Here is a 17,583-nt window from a genome sequence, read left to right as displayed (position 1 = left end):
TAAATACAAATTCACCTATGTCCTGCTAGGGAAGAGGAAGAAATGCTTCAAATTAAAGACTTGAGGGAAAAAAAGAAAGCAGCTTAAGAATCTTTTTTTTCCAAGAGCAGTGTCCAGAGAATGATCTATGTGCATTATTAATGTTTTTGCTTCTGAAATTTTATTACTGTTTATTTCCATTTTTTCATAGGCTTTTCAAAAGAATTTCTTACTTGTGTTAATATTAGTAGCCAAAAAGCAGATTTCAGTAGGGAGAATTTGAGCAAAACCCATGAACCTGAATTGGTAAACCCTGGTCACCAAAGTGCTTATCCCTCTGAAGATTTTTGTCTCATTACATCAACACGTGACCAATATACCAGTGTGCTGGCACACTCTTCAGTGTAAATTTCCCTTTTAACTAGTATGATGATAATTTTGTAATTGTTGTAACAATTATTAGTTCAGATAATTGGGGGTTTATGTAGGGAAGCTCTAATGTATTTAAATCTGGAGGGGAAGGAAGTAATATAAACTGGCTGTTAGACCATCAGAACTCTACCTTATATTATTGGTTCTGCCATTTAAAATCTATTCTATGCTGTAAAAACGTTGCTGGCACACAAGTAAAAGAGAAAATTATCTAAATGTAGACATCACTTTTATTACCAAGAAAATGCTTTTGTTGATTATAAATTCCCCCAACCGAAATAGATCTGCCAGTAAAATTATCTACAACAGAGACCTTGCTACTCATAAGCACATTATTTAGTTGACCCATCTATATAAGCAGATGATGAACACATTTCCTGAGAGTTTTGTTTCTGCAGGATAAGGAAAGCTTGTTTGCCTATGCATTTATGTCCTCCCTTAAACACCTCACCACTACACGAGCAACGACATCCTCTTCTCAGGTGGACCTTTAGGATAATCCCAATGTGTGACAGAACAAATGCCGCAGCTTGGAGTGGCAACACTGACCACTTGCAAACTGTTGGAAACAAAGGTTTAAATAGATGAGGGGTATGTGCATTTTCTTCAGTGGCACACTGTCTTACACCACCGTCCTCTGCTGAGTAGCTACTGATGTTCACAGACAGTTTAATGAAAAAAAAACGCCTTGGCTGCACCACGTCAGCCTAGAACTACCTTGCAGAGACATGGCACGGCGGAATTATGTGTAACCGTTTGCCCACGTCTAAGCTACTGGCAAAAACACGCTGTGCGAATATATGCGCATTTGTATGTGTATATTTGTGAAAACACTCGTAGCAGACTGAATAGCGCGAGCTCTATGAAAACACGTATTTGTCTCTCTGGGTGACAGGTTCTGAGGCCGTGCGTACCCACAGCGGTTATGATGGCTCCCGAGGAGTTCAGGGGTAGGCACCCCTGGCTGGCGGTGCCTCCCATGGAGCCGGGTTACCCTATGCCATGCCACCCCGAAGTCATCGTACTCGTGCTCGAAGATCTTTTTTCCACCCCGTGCCATCTCCACCATCAAAGGCGCTGAGGTTTCCCTCAAAGGGCTGCGGGTTAGAGCCTCCCCCAGCGCCTCTTTCTCCCTCCCCGCCTCTGCGCGGGCGGGCGGGCGGCCGGCGGGGAGGCTGCGCCTCCACCGACGGAGCTCGGCTGGCGGGACGCGGCCCACACGCACCCCGCTTTGCCGCCCGCCCGCCGGGACCCTCCGGCCCCGGTGGGCCCGCCGGGGCCGCGGCGGGAGGGACGGGGAAGGAGGGCAGGGGAGACGCGGCCCCGGACCCCGCCATGGCGGCGGGGGCTCCCTGGGGCGCGGCACTGCGGCGTCGCGCCGCCAGGGGGCACCGCGGTGCCGCGGGGGGCGGCGGGGGGGTGCGTGGGGGCGGCCCCGGCGGGGCGGGCAGGTGCGGGGCCGTGCTGGAGGGGCGGCTGCCGGGGCCGGGCGCTGCCCTGCCTCGGGGCGCACGGCGGGGCCGGGGACGAGCAGCCCCCCCTTGCTGTAAAGGCAGCGCCAGGAACGGGGGGCGGGGTGGGTCATGCCAACCCTCCCGAATGGGTCTCCGCCGTTAATGCCGTCTCTCTGCCGCTGCGCAGGAGTCCCGGCGGGTATAATTCACCGACGACTGTCTTCAGCAGGAAAGAGGCTAATCCCATTTCGCGATTTACCGGGCCCGCCGCCAGCAGGTGCGGCGGCGGCGCGGAGGTGGGCGCCGCGGGCCTGGGCCGTGCCCCTGCCCCTGCCCCTGCCCAGCCGCCCCCCCCCGCCTGCCGCAGGATGTCCGGTGAGTACCGCGGCCCCGGCCGCCGGGCCCGCCTGAGGAGGGGCCACCACCGACCCCCGCTTCGCCCGTGTCGAGCCGCCCCTCGGGGCCGGCGCTGGGCGCCCCCGGGAGCGCCTCCCGTCCCGCAGCCCGGCGCGGGCGAGGGTCGGCGCCGCTCCCCTCTGAGCTGGGCGCCGTCCTGGCGTTAAGCAGCCCCAGGTCAGGATTTAAACCACCGGGCTGGTGGGTGGAAGAGCTGAACTTTACGCCTCCTGCCTGTGGGTGCAGGCTGGCCTGCCCGGGCCTCCCTGCGCGTTCCGGGTGCTCTGCGGGGTGGCGCCCCGGGCCACAGGCCCGGAGAAACCTCTTGTGTCCCTTCTTAGCCTTCAGCGGCGGTCCTCTGCCCAGAGTCATCCCCAAAGCCGGGAGGGGCTGGTTCAGGGCGGACAGCACCGCCTGGGCGCAGGTGCCCCGCCGTTTCTTGACGGCAGCACCCCGAGGTTGGGTTTGCGGGGCCGTTGGAAGGGTGTCACAGACACACCTCGCGCTTTCGGCCTGGTGGATCCCCAGTTTGAACTCGTGTGTGTGGCACCTCAGCGCTGGGGGAAGACACAGAAGGGGAGCCTGCAAATTAAAGGATTAAAGGATTGTGGTTTTGTTTGGTTTGGTTTCTTTTTTTTTTCTTTTCTGAAAGGAGGATGGAAAGACTGGAAAATTCTAACGTATTGTATCAAGTCCTCTGCCATCTTTGGACTGCTTAAGCAATTATGACTAAACTACAACTAATTTTTTTCAAACTGGTATCTTACTATTTTGAGACTAGATTTGGGTCTATGCTTAACTTGCACGTTTTAATATTGTTGCGTCTGTTTTTTTGTAAAGATTATTTACTACCTGTTGAATAACAAAATTGCGGGGTTTTGAAGCAGAATGTAGCTGTTCTTAACTGAAAAATATTTAGTAGAAGCTACACAAAATGAGAGACACGTCTTCTTTTGTAGCCTTCCAAGATAACAGTCATAATCCTGTCTACTAAAATTCAGTGTCCTTTTAATAAAGGGTAAGATAGAGTCTGGTTTTAGATCAGGCAGAACTTTGTTAGACCAAGAGAAATACTGCATGCCATCAACTGTCCACTTATATTGTGTTATAAAAAGGTCTATGTAAAGTGTTGGTTGTGCCACCTTCATCAGTAAAGTAAATGTTTCCACTGTTGGACCCAGACCGAGGAAACATGGGAATTAAAATTGCCAGCTGTCATTTGATTACTATGGCAATAACTGCATCTTTGCTGAAAACTTGCATAATTTCTGATGGTGCTCTGACATAGGTTATTTATTTTACCTACTTTTAAGAAAATACTTCCTGACTGCTTTTAAGGTTCTGGGTGTCAGCTGGAACAGAGCTTTCTGTTCCGAGTGCTTCTGATACAGTTGTGCCAGGTCAGAGAGGCGAGAAGGCCTCTAGCTTTCTTTATCTTTGCAGTAGTCTGACACATCTTCACTGAGACGTGCTTCTGGGGGAGGATGCAGGGGGACCTCTGTGTGGGAGGGGGAGTAACAAAATTGTTGTTAGAAAACATGTCGTGAGTTGGGGCTGTGGTATGTCGTTGCCGCTCAGGATTTCAGAAAGGTGCTTTGGGTTCCGCGGGCACAGGTCCGGACTGCAGCCTGCCCGTCCTGCAGCTCGTGCCTGAAGTAGACCGGAGGAGGTGACAAAAGAGCAACAGATGGTACCAGGGAGGAATTTAAGAAAGCAACGTTATGACGTTGGATCGTATGAATGGCAGTACGTAGTGGGGACCTAACCAGCCTGTTGGAGGCTTTTAGCTATTGGTTCATCCACTCTTGTATTTATGCATAAGACAGCAATGTGATATTTAGAATATGCACGTAGGAAGTTGTAGTATATGAGTGTCTGGTCTCCTGTGGCAATTTTGTAGTGGGCAATTTGGCAAATTTGAGTTGTCACTCTAGGAGTGACAGCTAGAGCACATTTATCCTTTCTCTGTCTACCAGAAGAAAGACCGAAATATGTTTAAAAAGCTGTGCCTAGTGAATTATGGAAAAAAACCCACCCTACTTAAACTTGTCTTGAAGCTGTCAGGTGCATGTAGTTCATTCAGTGCTTGTTATTACCAGACACTCCTGATTCTCAGTGGGTACCTCGTGTTTGTTCATTCCCTCTCTCTCTTTTCTTTGAACATCAAAGTGAGCACCACCCTGTCTGCTCGCTGGTGTGGATTCTAAGTAAGGCTTTTAACTGCCTTAGAATTGGTTTTCCGGCCTGTTGAAGAATTTTGCCTCTGGCAGAATTGTCAGAGGTACGACTACTATAAGTAAGTAGCATAAGAAGTGGGTGATCTTGGCTAAAAAACTAACAAGTTTCACATAAAATCACCCCGACTGTGTGATTCCCATTACTTTTGCTGTCTTTTCTTTGTTGGTGTCTGTAGCTGCAGAGCCGGGTCTAAAATAAGTCACCAAAGTTATTAGCCTGAAAATCCTTGGTTTGTTCTGGGAAACTATTGTTAGGTATTAAAACTGGGGAGCCACTGCTGACGATAATGATTTCTAAACTTGCATCTTCATGTGCTATGTGGTATTCAAGACAAGAGAAATGAGCAGATTTATAAATTCATACAACGTGGTTTTAATGTGATTATAATCATACACTTACTTTTCTCATAATTCACTGAGAGTCAGTGGTATTAGCCATAGGGTTCCACAGCTTGAGAACAATTTGCTTGGAAACTTAATACTGTTCACACTAGGTGTTTTCCATGAAAAATCTTATTGTCATAATAAAGAATTCTAAGTTATGCATAAAGCTCCACTTAAAAAAACCAAAACAAAACAGTTTCAATGAATTTTTAATACCTACACTATCGGCCTTCAAACTCAAAAGATCAAATCTTCTTTTGCAGCTTAAAGTCAGTGAGTGAAACCCTGTGTATGTTAGATTTAATGCAGCACTGTCCTTGATTTCTGTTAAATGGGAATTTTCAGGTAAAGGGTTTACTTTCACAGGTTTATATCAAAATCTGATCCCTACTTTTCAGTTACAAAAATAAAACATTTACTTATAGGGACAGAGTTCTGAAGAACTTTCTAAATGAGGCAAGTCAAGTAACACTTCTTCCTTGAAAACAGGGATTAGATGAAAGAACAAGTAGCGATACAACCTTTTGGTTTTAAACTCCCTACGGATCCTTAATGGATTAGTGATGCCCCTGTATGATTTTAAAGTAGCTAGGACACGCTTCTCTCTTTGCACCAGAAATATTTTAAAGTTGCATGGTTTCAGTCAATAGTTTGATTATCTATACAATTATCTCCGTAATGATTCACTCTGTTAAGAAGGCCATAATATGTATCCCACATCTGATTCTCAAAAGAGACAATTGGTTTCTTTTCTGTGTGAGGTAGAAGCTTGTATATGTTTGGCAGTTTGCTTCCTTGTGGTTCTGACCACAACTTTAGCCCGAGAGTTAGAGAGCATGAAAGCGTAGGCAGGATGTGGAAATTTGCTATGCTAGCTTGCTGAAGTATTTGATCTGTAGCTTGTGTATTTTTAGATGTATTACTTATGTAAAGATTCGGCTTCTGTAGCTAAAAGAATTTGCAGAAGGAATAAGAAGATTAAGTGTTTAGTTTTGTGGCTGTTATTTAAAACAGTATTTTAAGATTTAAACTCCCACTCATTTCACAGTTTGCTTTTATTAACCTACCCCCCACATTCCTCTCAGTGGTTGTTTTATTACCTTTATTTGGCTGAAGATGCCTGTTGCCTGACACAGATGTGCTTTTCTTTGCTGACTCTTTTGTCTTTTGAGAATAATTTTATTGCTAAAGTAGCCTTCAGTGCTGTTTTGTTTTGTTTTTTATGTGTGCTTGTATTTATTCGTTTAACCTTTTGGAAGGTTGGAGTAGGAGCAGTTTACTTGCACAGCTGTCCTTTGAAACCACTCCCTGTAAGCAACTCCCTATTCATTGTTTTCTGGAACACCCATAACTTGCTCGAGCTGTTATGGTAACGGGAGATTTGAAAGCTCAAGTTTTCATTTGCTTCTTCTGGAAATTGTGATTTTAAATGTTATTGGAGTTTGCTTAGCTGGGGGGTCTGCAAACTATTTTAAGTTTGAATGGATGATTCAGGTTTTTTGGCCAAGTTTAACACTACTGTGATTCTCCTGAGGTGCAGAGATCTGTTGCGGTGTCAGCAAACATAAGGTGTATGTGCTTGATTCAAATTCAGGTCTGGCTGGAAATGAGCGGGAGGTAGAGCATAAAGGGGGGAAGAAGACAGCACACCAGTGGGTCTGCATTTCAGTCTGGATTTGGAGGACATGCCAAATGAAAATACCTAGTACCTGAGAGCTTTCACAGGCCCCAACCATACTTCATTGTGTACCTTGATGTTAGGTTAGAAGTTTGAACTCATTCATTTTGGCAGCCTCTGGCTGGGGCAGCCATGAGGTCATTTGTTGGGTTCTCTGCAACCAGCTCTGTGAGATTCTTTCCTTGTGTCTCTCACAGAGCCTGGAAACTGTATGACAGGGTGTTTTTGTTGTTGTTATTGTTTGGTTGTTTTAATTTATTTAACATAATTGCTTGTCCCTTAAGATGATGGTGGTTTTAAACAAGTAATTCAACACAAGTATTTACTGAAGCTCTGAAGGGCTCAGTGGAATTCCCCTCATCGGTGTGACCCACTTGTCTTGCCCTGGTTAATTTTGCAGCCTAGAAAGCTGAGGTCTTCCGTCTGCTCTGAGGATGCTGTTTACCTTGCTGAATCAGGTTCTTGGCTCTCCCCAGGAGAACCCTGATAATGGTGGGGTTCTGTTAGAGGGCAGAGCTGAAGGAGCCCATACTGCTGCAGCCCTGGTATCTCTACAAAATACATTAGGCTTGCTGTTGTGCATGAGTGTAGCTTGCTTTCTTTTTTATTGTAACTCTTTTGCCCATGTGTTTCTTGACAATGAGAAACGTTCCTAATTTTCTTGGAGTTACTTGGGGTCGGGATCCTTAGCTTCTGGGAGGTGTACCAATCTCAGTAGCAATTTCTCTGCATTTGTTCAGCCAGCACCAGTTACCCCCATATCAAGAGGACAGAGCAAAGAAGAATGCCTGGTGGGTTGATGCAGTGAGGTCATGGAAAGAAGGACATTTCTGGCTAGTACTTAACGTTCTGGGTTTTTTCCTAAGCTTTTGCCACAGAATAAACAGGAACATTTTCCTTGTTGCATTATACTATGTTAGTTAAATGTAAAATCTAAATATTTACAGATCGGCTTTTTTGATTGACATTATGTTTAGACAATAAGACTTGGGGAATTATTTGTTGAAGGCTAGTCCAAAACCTTCATACCTGTTATGTAAATCAGGCAAAGAAAAAAATCCAAAATTCAGAAACATACATTCTGCAGTCACATCCACTGGATTTTCCATTCAGTTCTGTTTTCTGGGGGAGTTTGGGAAAGAAAAGAGCTTATCACAAGAACTGCAGGTTGTTATAAGCCGCAGCCGGTTGGTTCGCTGGAGGAGGGAGACTGTAGGAACCTGCAAAAAGAGCTTATGTTAAAGCTGTAAAGTGACTTTTCTGAATATTTGCACACAGTAACGGATCAAGCCTTTGTGACCCTTGCTACCGACGATGTGTACTGTCAAGGCGCTCTGGTTCTCGGACAGTCATTGAGGAACCATACAACATCTAGAAAATTGGCAGTACTAATTACACCAGAGGTTTCCAGTGGGATGAGGTAAGGATTCATGTATTTTTGGAGGTTGATAATACGGAAGAATAAACAACAGCATGAAAGATTTTAATAGGCTTCTTGTGGATTTCACAGCATTATGTCTAGAAGTTTGCCCTTGGCTAGCGATTTCTGAGATGAGTCCCAAATAACATCCATGATAAGATTGAAAGCCTAATAAGAATTCAGTCGCAAAAAGTAGAATTTGTGGCTGGAAGTTGTCTTAAGCCCCTAATTGTCAACATAAGCTGAAAGTTTAGGAGCTAAGGTTTTTGTGTCTTGCTTTTGAGCCAAAATAAAGGCACTACTGTTTTTTCTTCCCCCAAGAGTTTCTCTTTGAGGAAGAGCAAGATACATAACCACCTGTGGCATCAGAACTCTCCAAAAACCTTAGGGGCTCAGCTTCAGATGACTAATCTTCTTAAAATACTGGTGCACAGCTACCATGATGAGAAATTAATTTATTTTTGCTTCTTTTTAATTTTTTAATCACTTTCCAATTTGGATTGTGATTCTACAGGCGCTACAGATGTACAGAAATCTCATTAGATCTGTTGAACTCAAGCCCTGCTATTCGGAGGACTGTGTTGCTTATTAAAAGGAACATGACATGCCATAGCTACATAAACTCTTAGTTCTGCTTTGGCTTAGGAAGTGTGCAAGCTCCTGATTTCTGTATGCCACTTGAAAGTATTTGCCATGCATCTGGCTCAGGAAACATATTTTCCCATTTTTGCTGTGATCGGATGTACAGAAATCTGGTTTTAATGGCTTTTTAAAGTATGGATTTTGTCAGAACACTGTAACCTTCCTGAGGGAATACTGTATACATTTGACACCTAGATGGATACTAAGTCCATCAGTTTTTTAACCCCCATTCAGTGGGGGGAAAAATCTTTATATTTTTTTTATCAAGCATAGCATTTAAAAAAAAAATCACTGAACTATGCTTCTAAAAATCTGTACCTACTCTTAATTCTTTCCCAGTTAACTCCTGTCCCTTGAAGATCAGTCAAGCAAAAGCTAATGACTCTGAAATCTAGATAATCAGCGCAGGCTTTTCTTTTGCTGTGTTTGTATGACATCCAGGACTTTGTAGTTAGTAGTGTAATGTAAATAAATAAACTGTGTTTAAAAGGCTTTTGTCTTGCATCTTGAAGGAAAATCACCTACTTTGGTATCACCTATAAAATTCTCATGAAAGACAGAAAAAAGATGTCTTCCTTAAAGCCTCATTTGACATGATCTGTAGTAGTGAGCAAGTATGTATCGCCTGTTTTAAAGGTGCAGTTTTGAAGCTGCATTTACTTGGGCATAATAGGTGCAAATTACTGCACTGACAATGCCTGCCACATCCTGTACGATGCACAGGGAACAAGTACAGCACTGTTCTTCAGACACAGTTGTGCAGGATGAAAGCTGCTTTAATTTCTGCTGGTATTTCTATGGGATATTAAGTAACTAAAATAAGGATTGGTTTCTCCTCCACGCAGCACCTGTTGCTTTTGAGATGTGCTGGCCCTGTAATGGAAGAGACGATGGCTTATGGCCTGATAGCTGCTACTTCAGCAGACTGTTTACAAGGACTTTTCACTTTTGTCTTATTCTAACCAATCAGTCTAGCCTTTGTTATTGTCATAAAATATGTTGTGCTGTGTGTCACTGTTTTCATGCCAGAAGTGAACTCTGATGAACCTCACTAAATTCCCTTCTTTCTCTCCACTGCTTGCTCTGGTAGGTCTGTCCTCCACAGCGTGTTTGACGAAGTAATCGAAGTGGATGCACTTGACAGTGCTGACTCAGTCCGTTTGGCTCTGATGCAGAGGCCAGAACTGGGTGTAACCTTGACTAAGCTTCACTGTTGGACTCTTACTCAGTATAGCAAATGTGTCTTCATGGATGCAGACACTTTGGTGAGCAGACCCGAAGCCGTGGAAATGTTTGTGTTTGCCTTAAAGAGCTACTCTGAGTGTGGGATGCTTCCTCGTTAGGCAGCCTACTGGCCTATGAAGTGACCAGATTTGCTGGTGGTCACAAGGTCGCAGGAGCTCTGGCTGGCATGTTTTGTCAATGCTCAGAGTTTTGCTAGCTGCATAGAAATAAATGCTGTTTTGAGAGTAGCCTCAAGACTGTCCTCAAAAGATATCAGAAACACACTCTATGCAAATGGGCTTCTGACAGACGCTTAAAATAGAACTGTCATGTACTTTTGTTTGGACTTACTCTGGTCAGGAAGGCAGGCCAGTTTTAAAATGGAGGCATGGCATGTTATAATATTTAAAGGGACCTTCTGGAAGGTCTCTAAGGCTCATTAAATAATTTCACAGGGTTTCTGCTTTTATCAGAGAAATCATGGAGAACCACAGTTCATGTTTCCTCATTATATTAAAAATAGAGGTTGTGACCCTAGCATAGTTTGCATTGCCACTGCTTTTATGCTCTGCAAGCTGTACACATGGCCAAACTAGCAGTTTACTCCACTGGTACTGATTTAGCTACTCATGTTCTGGAAAAACATCTGCTCTAACAATTTGTATTTTATCCTACTCTCTCTAAGGTGCTTTGCAATGTTGATGAATTGTTTGATCGAGAAGAGTTTTCAGCAGCTCCTGATTCTGGCTGGCCTGACTGCTTTAATAGTGGTGTATTTGTGTTCCGACCTTCTTTGAAAACGTACAACCTCCTGCTCCGGTTTGCTGCTGAACATGGCAGCTTTGATGGTAAGGGGCAAAGCTTAAGGGATGAAGTGCAAGACATGAGATTCCTGCTCAGTAGGTGGTTCTTCTGTAGCTTCCGTGCTCTCTGGCAGAATGGAGGAAGGCAGGAGTTCTCTGGGCTTTACGTAATTGTGCCCTCACAGAAATTTAAGGTGCAGCCCTTTGCTCCTTACACTGTACTTAAGACCCATTGACTTACTGTGGACTGTGCTTCCCAGAAAAGTGCAACAAAGGGACATTGTGTCTGAGTCTTGCTCAGTAAGTTTTAATTTTGCTGTCTGGTTTAGGAGAGAGCTGATCTTCAGTCTTCTGCTCTGAGGGAGACCAAAAACCCTTTCCTACTCCTTTCTTCATATATTACAATAGGACTCCATTTACACTGAACTTGCATCGGAGTGGATCAGGTATTATTCACTTGTACCTGCTCATGTGGCCATCTTGTCAAGTCCAAGTTGCACTCCCATGAACACACCAGTCTCACTCCCATCCTTGGACATGAAATTGTGACGTAAATTTGAGTGTATGCATAATTATGGTAAAACTGTTTTTTGTATTCTTCAGGAGGTGATCAAGGCCTGTTGAATAGCTTCTTCAGCAACTGGGCAACAGCAGATATCGGCAAACACTTACCTTTTCTCTATAACTTAAGCAGCAGTGCTGTATACACCTACGTTCCTGCTTTCAATCAGTAAGTAATAACACTTCTGACTGTAAAGCTCTGTAGTTTGTTAACAAACATTCCATTATAAGAGAGGAGAGAATAATAATGGCATATTCTCTTGATTATGTATTACAGAAGTCAAAAATGATGTTATGTAAAAATCACGCAGTAGAAACTTAAATGCAATATGAGTGTCTTGCATCTGGACACAGAGGGTCCCAGAGTTGGATACACTCTCTTACATGTTGTTTCAGAGAAGCTTTTCTCATATTTAAAAAGATGTAGATTACTTTAGCATTAGGTTCTAACAGTTTTACTTTGAATATTGTTCCCTTCTTTTCCAGTCAGTTCTATGGGAAACAGCTGGGTTTTTTTTTATTTTTTTTAAACCATATCTTAGGTTCTTCCATGAAACAAAATTTGTGCTAGTAATTATACGACTTCAGACAGCGCAGTGAGAGAAACTCTTCTGGAAGAAGGCAAGCTGGATTTAGGGTGTCATGAATTACTGTTCTAGTTGCATAAAACACACTTACTGGAAGGTGAACTTAGGACGATGTATCTATTAGTAGTTTTTAATATGGGATCAGTAATAACCAATTTTGTTGATTCAATGTTTGAAGTGGTATTTATTTGTGAACAGAGTAGGAAGGAGGACTGGAAATGGTACTGCATGAGCCTGTCATCTTGCTTCATGAGCTTTTCTACTAGAACCAGCAGCAGGAAGCAAATGGCAATGCAGTCTTTTGTTTTCGTTATGCTAAACGAAGTACCTTAAACGAGTAAGATAGAAAAAATATTAATAGGTCTACTCATTTTGAATGTGTTGGTGTTGCAAAATGTCAAAATTACCTCACCAGTGACAGTAAGCGTGTTTCTTAAGCAGTTTATATAGGCAAAAAAAAATATTAATGTATAAGTAATGTATAGACCCATATGTTTAATCGCTCTACAGTTTTGGTAGAGATGCCAAAGTTGTTCACTTCTTGGGAGCGACAAAGCCCTGGAACTACAAATACAACCTTCAAACAAAGAGAGTTATGCAGGATGACACCACGTCTGGATCTTTTAATCAGCTGTCATTTCTTGCCCTCTGGTGGAATATATACAGTGCCAGTATATTGCCTTTGTTAGAAAAACTTCAAAAGATGGAAGAATCAGAATCTGAGGAACGCAAGGTAACTAATCAGGAGTTCGTGGGAATATGCTGGAATCCCAAGAAATATCTGAAAGTTATGTGTTTGCTAGAGGAAGGGATTGGATGAAAAACCATGATAGTTGTTGATTGGTAGTAGCAGTGATTGCTGCTAGAAGCATCTAAACTAGCAGTTTAGAAAGGATTTTTCGTACTATTGGCTTTCCAAAGATTCCTCCCAGCCCCTGTCTTAATTGTTGAAGAGCCTGTATGGGAATGTATGTTTATAGATTCTGTGAATTAAACACAAAGTATGATACAAATTAGCCAGAGAAGTTAATCTGGCTCTGAAACAGACAGACTTTTGACTTTTTCAAGCTAAGCTGATCATCAACTAGACCTTGAACTATCATAAAATTTACCTTTTCAGAACTGCATTATAACTTGTTTTATGAGGGTCATAACAAACAAATCGGATTTGTAATGGCAGTGTTAATTTTGAATTTATTGGTTTTTTTCCTTTAATGCTGAGATCCCTGTCAGGCAGTGGAACTGTTGTAAGAAAGATATTAATTTCCTGCAAAATTGCATTTCAGTGGTGAGATGTTCTTGTTTTTGTTAGCACTCTTTCAATGGAGTTGAAATTACACTGAAAAAGGTCAGTCCTCCTGTGGCCAATTCGCTGCAAATGCCTGTGCTTCCAGAGCAGACTTATGAAATACATCCCACAGCATGTTCACCTGAGGAACTCGCTTTTAAAGCTGTAAGTATGTTGTATATTACTATATGCAGTAATGAAGGAAAATGATATACTAAAATGAGATTTTCTTAAAATTATGCTTCTAATCTGGGAGATGATATCTTATTCAGTTTAGCTGTAGCTATTGAATTTTCTTGCTAGCATCAGAATTAGCCTAAAGAGTATTTAATTTCTTTAATCTTGAGTCGCGCATGCATGGTTATCTGGAGGTTGAAAGAGGTTGCATTGAATCTTACACAGAGACTGCTTATTGAAAGTTGTTAGGTACTTAATAGAGTTAATATTTAAAAATTGTTACCAAAGTAATCTTTTGATTATTAATACTCTTGTGAATTAATATTTTAAAAGCTAGGATCCTTTCTATCACTCCTCTATAGAAATTATTGGGGTTTTTCCAGAAGTGTTGACTCAGAAAACTGTTCCCCAAATTTTGTGATTTGGGCAATGAGGAGTGTCTTTAAAGAATCCACTGACGAACACTGCAGGGGTCCTGGTTCTTCAGTCACTCTTCTTGTGTTTTGGTGTTTCTGTTGCACTGACTCCCCTTATTTTATGCAGGAATTAAGTTGGACATAATAGCACAGTGTTTCTGCAGCTGTAAGTCATTATGTGTTGTATGATAAGCCATGCTAGAATTTATATTTATAATTTATTTGCAAAGGATGTGTTAATCCTGTGTGTCTCATGCATCTGACTCCATTGGAAATGCTCAAACCAAACGGGGACACACTTTCAAGATGTCTGTTTGGGGTTAAAAAATCATGATGTTCACTTAAAGTAATTAGAATTTAAATTTATTTTATTTTTTTAATTTATAGGATTGGTTTAGCAGAAGATCATATTAATTAGAAATTAATAGCCTGATTCTCTTCTTACTTAGGAACACCATCATTCCACTTTTTGTTGCTTAGCTTCAGTAGTCTTGTGGGATTGTTTTGGTTTTGGTGGAAGAAACTTCAGAATGGGGTCTGTGTACTCATTTATGTTTTGATATCTGGCAAAGGCAGATATTTGGGGCAGTATTTTTTGGGCTATCTATTTTACCTCTGTTTTGGAATTCATTCTCTTGTTCTCATTCTGTACATGTAAAAAGCTCCCAAGTTACACAGCAAGCCACTACCCTAAAATGAGATTTTTCTTGTGGAAGTGTGGCCTCCTGAGCAGTAGGCATCTACTGTAAGCTAGATTTCCAGGCTGTTTCTGTAGTCACTGAAGAATGACAGCCACTCTTGGACCTATTTTAGGATGAGATGAGATGAGCTGAGCTGCCCTCTGGAGGTACTTATGCTAGATTGATTACAGTAGGAGCTTAGATTCAATGCCATTTTGATAGCTAAAGCTGGGTGAGATGAATTTTGTCCTTGGTGATAATGTGTTTCATTCCTTTTCCTCCCATCCCCTGCTTTCCCTTATGCCAAGACCGAAATCAATTTGTATTGTATGAATTCTCATGATAAGGAAACTATGAAAAAATATTCTCCTAATAAAACCTCAGTGGCTGTATTTTAGCAACCTGTGTGTGAAGTTGAACAAAGCGGTTCTAACGTCCATCTCTCTGAGCCTGACAGACCTTCAGAACAACTTGTATTTCATCCTGCGTTTCAGGAAGCCTCAGAACTGGTACACATAGCTTTCTGCATTGTACATCCATTGATAACTGCATGCATGTCTTTGCTGCCAACATCATTTTGGGAAATCTCAACTAATTATGATGCAATGTGCAAATAAATTCTTGCATCTTTCAGCTATGTAATTCCTTAACTGCTTCCAGTACTGGGATACAATCCCTTTCTATTAGTTATACTTGTAGTTTTTAAATTTATATTTTCCTGTGCTAGTCCCTAAGTAATAAATGCATGGTGTTAATTTTAGCCCTCCAATACTAATACAAGCAAAACTGGGTGGTTTGGTTCTGGTTTGTTTTGGTTTTTTAACCTGCTGAAATGATGTTTCCAAGCAAGTGGAAAATGAATAGTGTACAGTGAGTCAGGCATGAAGCCTAAGCTACTGGGCTTTCCTTTGTGATCTTGTACTGTATTTATCTGTGGGCAGTGTGACAGCAGTGCCAGTCTTGGTGTTGATGAGGGCAGCAGATTGTCAAGGATTTGTATCTTGTAAGGTGTACAACACAGCCGTTTTCCTAATGAGGCCTTCTCTATGATTGTGAAGGACTGCGGAGAAATACTTTTAAGACTGAGAAACAAAACTGTAGGTGAATCTGTAGCTCCTGTGCAGCCAGGGCTGTTTGAGCCCTAGCTAAGTTCTCCATTTCTAAAAACATGATGATCCCTGTCTTCTTGTTTCTGGCATCCAAAGCTGTTGGTAAGGCTTGCCAATGGCAAAGAAAGGAACCTTCATGTGTTACTGCAGTTACGTATATAAAAAGCCTCAAAATTAAATACCAGGTATTGTTGCATATTGGAATATATAGGGAGCAAGCATGCCTTTCAAAGTATTTATTCATGTTTAAGGCCATGTACAGAGGGGGACCCAAGTGGGGACACATATGGAAGGATGTAATGCCTAAGCATACAGTGTCATGTGGGCTGTTTGAAATACATTACCTGGCCTGCAGGTGCAGGTCTGGTGCAAGTCCTGTGCCTTTTCTGCCCCAAACTGCATTTAGGCAGTTTAAGCCACTGATTTGTGCCCATTAAGCTCTATTCTGAAACACTTTTGTATTGAATTTGTGAGGGCTTCACTGGAAGGCCATTCTGGTCGATTTCAATGTTGTTTATAACATGAGATGAGTTTGCCTTGGAGCCTCTTGGGCCGGTACTGAAAACAGGTTTTCAGTAGCTGCCTTGATTAGTCCTTGTTATATATAATCTTTATTACTGGTTACAGTTGTTGGGATGTTCGGGTTTTACTGGCATTGGTCAATCACGGACACAGTTTTTCTTCTGTGTTGTTGGAATTACCACTAATATGTGTCTTGCATTTGTGCACCTATGATAACTTGATCTTGACCATCGTTGACAATGAACTAGTTATTGGTATAATGAATAGTGTCAGTCTTTTGAATTGATTTTAATGGGTAATGTGTCTCACATCTGCTAAATAATACTGACCTCACTGGAGACCAGATAAAACAAAAGACTAAAAATTCTAGGAACTTAGGTTCCTGTGAAAACCTGTTGAAGAAAATTTGCACAGCTACATGGTTACACTTTATTGTAGTAGATCTACTCTAAACAGGCTCTATTTGTAATATTCTCATTGTGTTGTTGCTGAGTACACCAAGATCTGCGTTAAGACAAGTAAAGTAAATGATATGTTCAAAGATGCTTTGACAAGTAGCAAAAGCATCAGAAAATGAGATCACATTATCAAACCAAGAATGAATGTTTGAATACTGTTTGGTTCTATTGCTTTAACTGGGACTGTACAAAGCAGAAGTTTGACACTTAAGGTTTGACTTCACAGCACTGAAATGAGAACAACCAAATGACTGTTTTCCCTGTTTTGCTTCTTCCCACAGAATGAGGTTGCACATTCTGTTTCAGAGCTGTCTATTCACTTCAAACCAGAAGAACCAACTCCAGAAGATGAACGGAGAAAATGGGAGGAAGGGCGTATGGACTATATGGGGAAAGATGCTTTTGAACATATCAAAAAGAAATTGGATGCATTTTTATATTGAGAAGGAGCGTACTGTAATGCCACCACGATCTATGTTTCTTCTATAAATGCAGTCCTTGAATACTTGGCTATCTTTGTAGTTTATTTGACACCAAAGTTACAGGTAGATGGACATCCTCATATATTTTGAGGGAAGATTAACAGATACAGACTTTTGTTTTATATATATTATAACTGTTAAGTGTGCCTCTTCGTTACTGTTAACGTGTATCTCATCTTTGTTGTTCTCCCATAGTGCCTTCTGAAGTATAATGAATTATATCCTCTGAGTTCGAACTCCCATACTTATCACTCTTCCTGCTTCTCCCTGTAGCATTCTGCAGAAACAGTTGTGAGTGTGAAACATGTTGGAAGTTGAGATTATTTCAAAGGTACTTCTAGCTTTTAGAAGGTGCTATAAAACTACTTAAATGAAAACCTTTTCTCTGGAAGACAAGTTAACACTTTCAAGAGCAACTGCAGCATAGACTTCAATATGAGAAGAAAGGGAGGAGATGAAATGCTGCCCTCACAGCACCCTGTGACTAAACTTTTTGAGTCAAGTATACTTAGGATTAGAGGAAATTCAGACTTTGTCCAAGACCACTAGTGGATGTTCTCACTATTTATAGGAAGCTGCTCAGCTTCATCACCAGTGTGGTGAAGAGTGGTGTAAAATTTTAAGATAGGCTGATAATGTATGTTAACTTTTTAT

General features: G+C 42.0%; 1 protein-coding gene across 4 annotated transcripts; it reads left to right on the top strand.

The window, feature by feature from the left end:
- Window positions 1-1,842: 1,842 nt before the first annotated feature.
- On the top strand, window positions 1,843-17,165 carry GYG2 (glycogenin 2). Of its 4 annotated transcripts, none has more exons than XM_064437528.1 (9): window positions 1,843-2,240; window positions 7,839-7,980; window positions 9,713-9,887; window positions 10,532-10,694; window positions 11,253-11,379; window positions 12,308-12,530; window positions 13,110-13,250; window positions 14,757-14,867; window positions 16,729-17,165. In XM_064437528.1, the coding sequence occupies exons 1-9, from the start codon at window positions 2,234-2,236 to the stop codon at window positions 16,888-16,890; spliced, it is 1,251 nt and encodes a 416-aa protein (XP_064293598.1). In that variant the 5' UTR covers window positions 1,843-2,233; the 3' UTR covers window positions 16,891-17,165. The 4 variants fall into 4 exon arrangements, with proteins under 4 accessions (XP_064293598.1, XP_064293607.1, XP_064293617.1 ...); XM_064437547.1 differs by lacking the exon at window positions 1,843-2,240 and adding an exon at window positions 3,904-4,007 and having other exon boundaries at window positions 14,743-14,867; window positions 16,729-16,944; XM_064437520.1 differs by lacking the exon at window positions 1,843-2,240 and adding an exon at window positions 3,968-4,007.
- Window positions 17,166-17,583: the final 418 nt, after the last annotated feature.

This window comes from Phalacrocorax carbo, chromosome 1, assembly GCF_963921805.1.
Source record: "Phalacrocorax carbo chromosome 1, bPhaCar2.1, whole genome shotgun sequence".
In the NCBI taxonomy this organism is placed as follows: Eukaryota; Metazoa; Chordata; class Aves; order Suliformes; family Phalacrocoracidae; genus Phalacrocorax; species Phalacrocorax carbo.
This window is presented reverse-complemented; position numbering and strand designations above follow the sequence as displayed.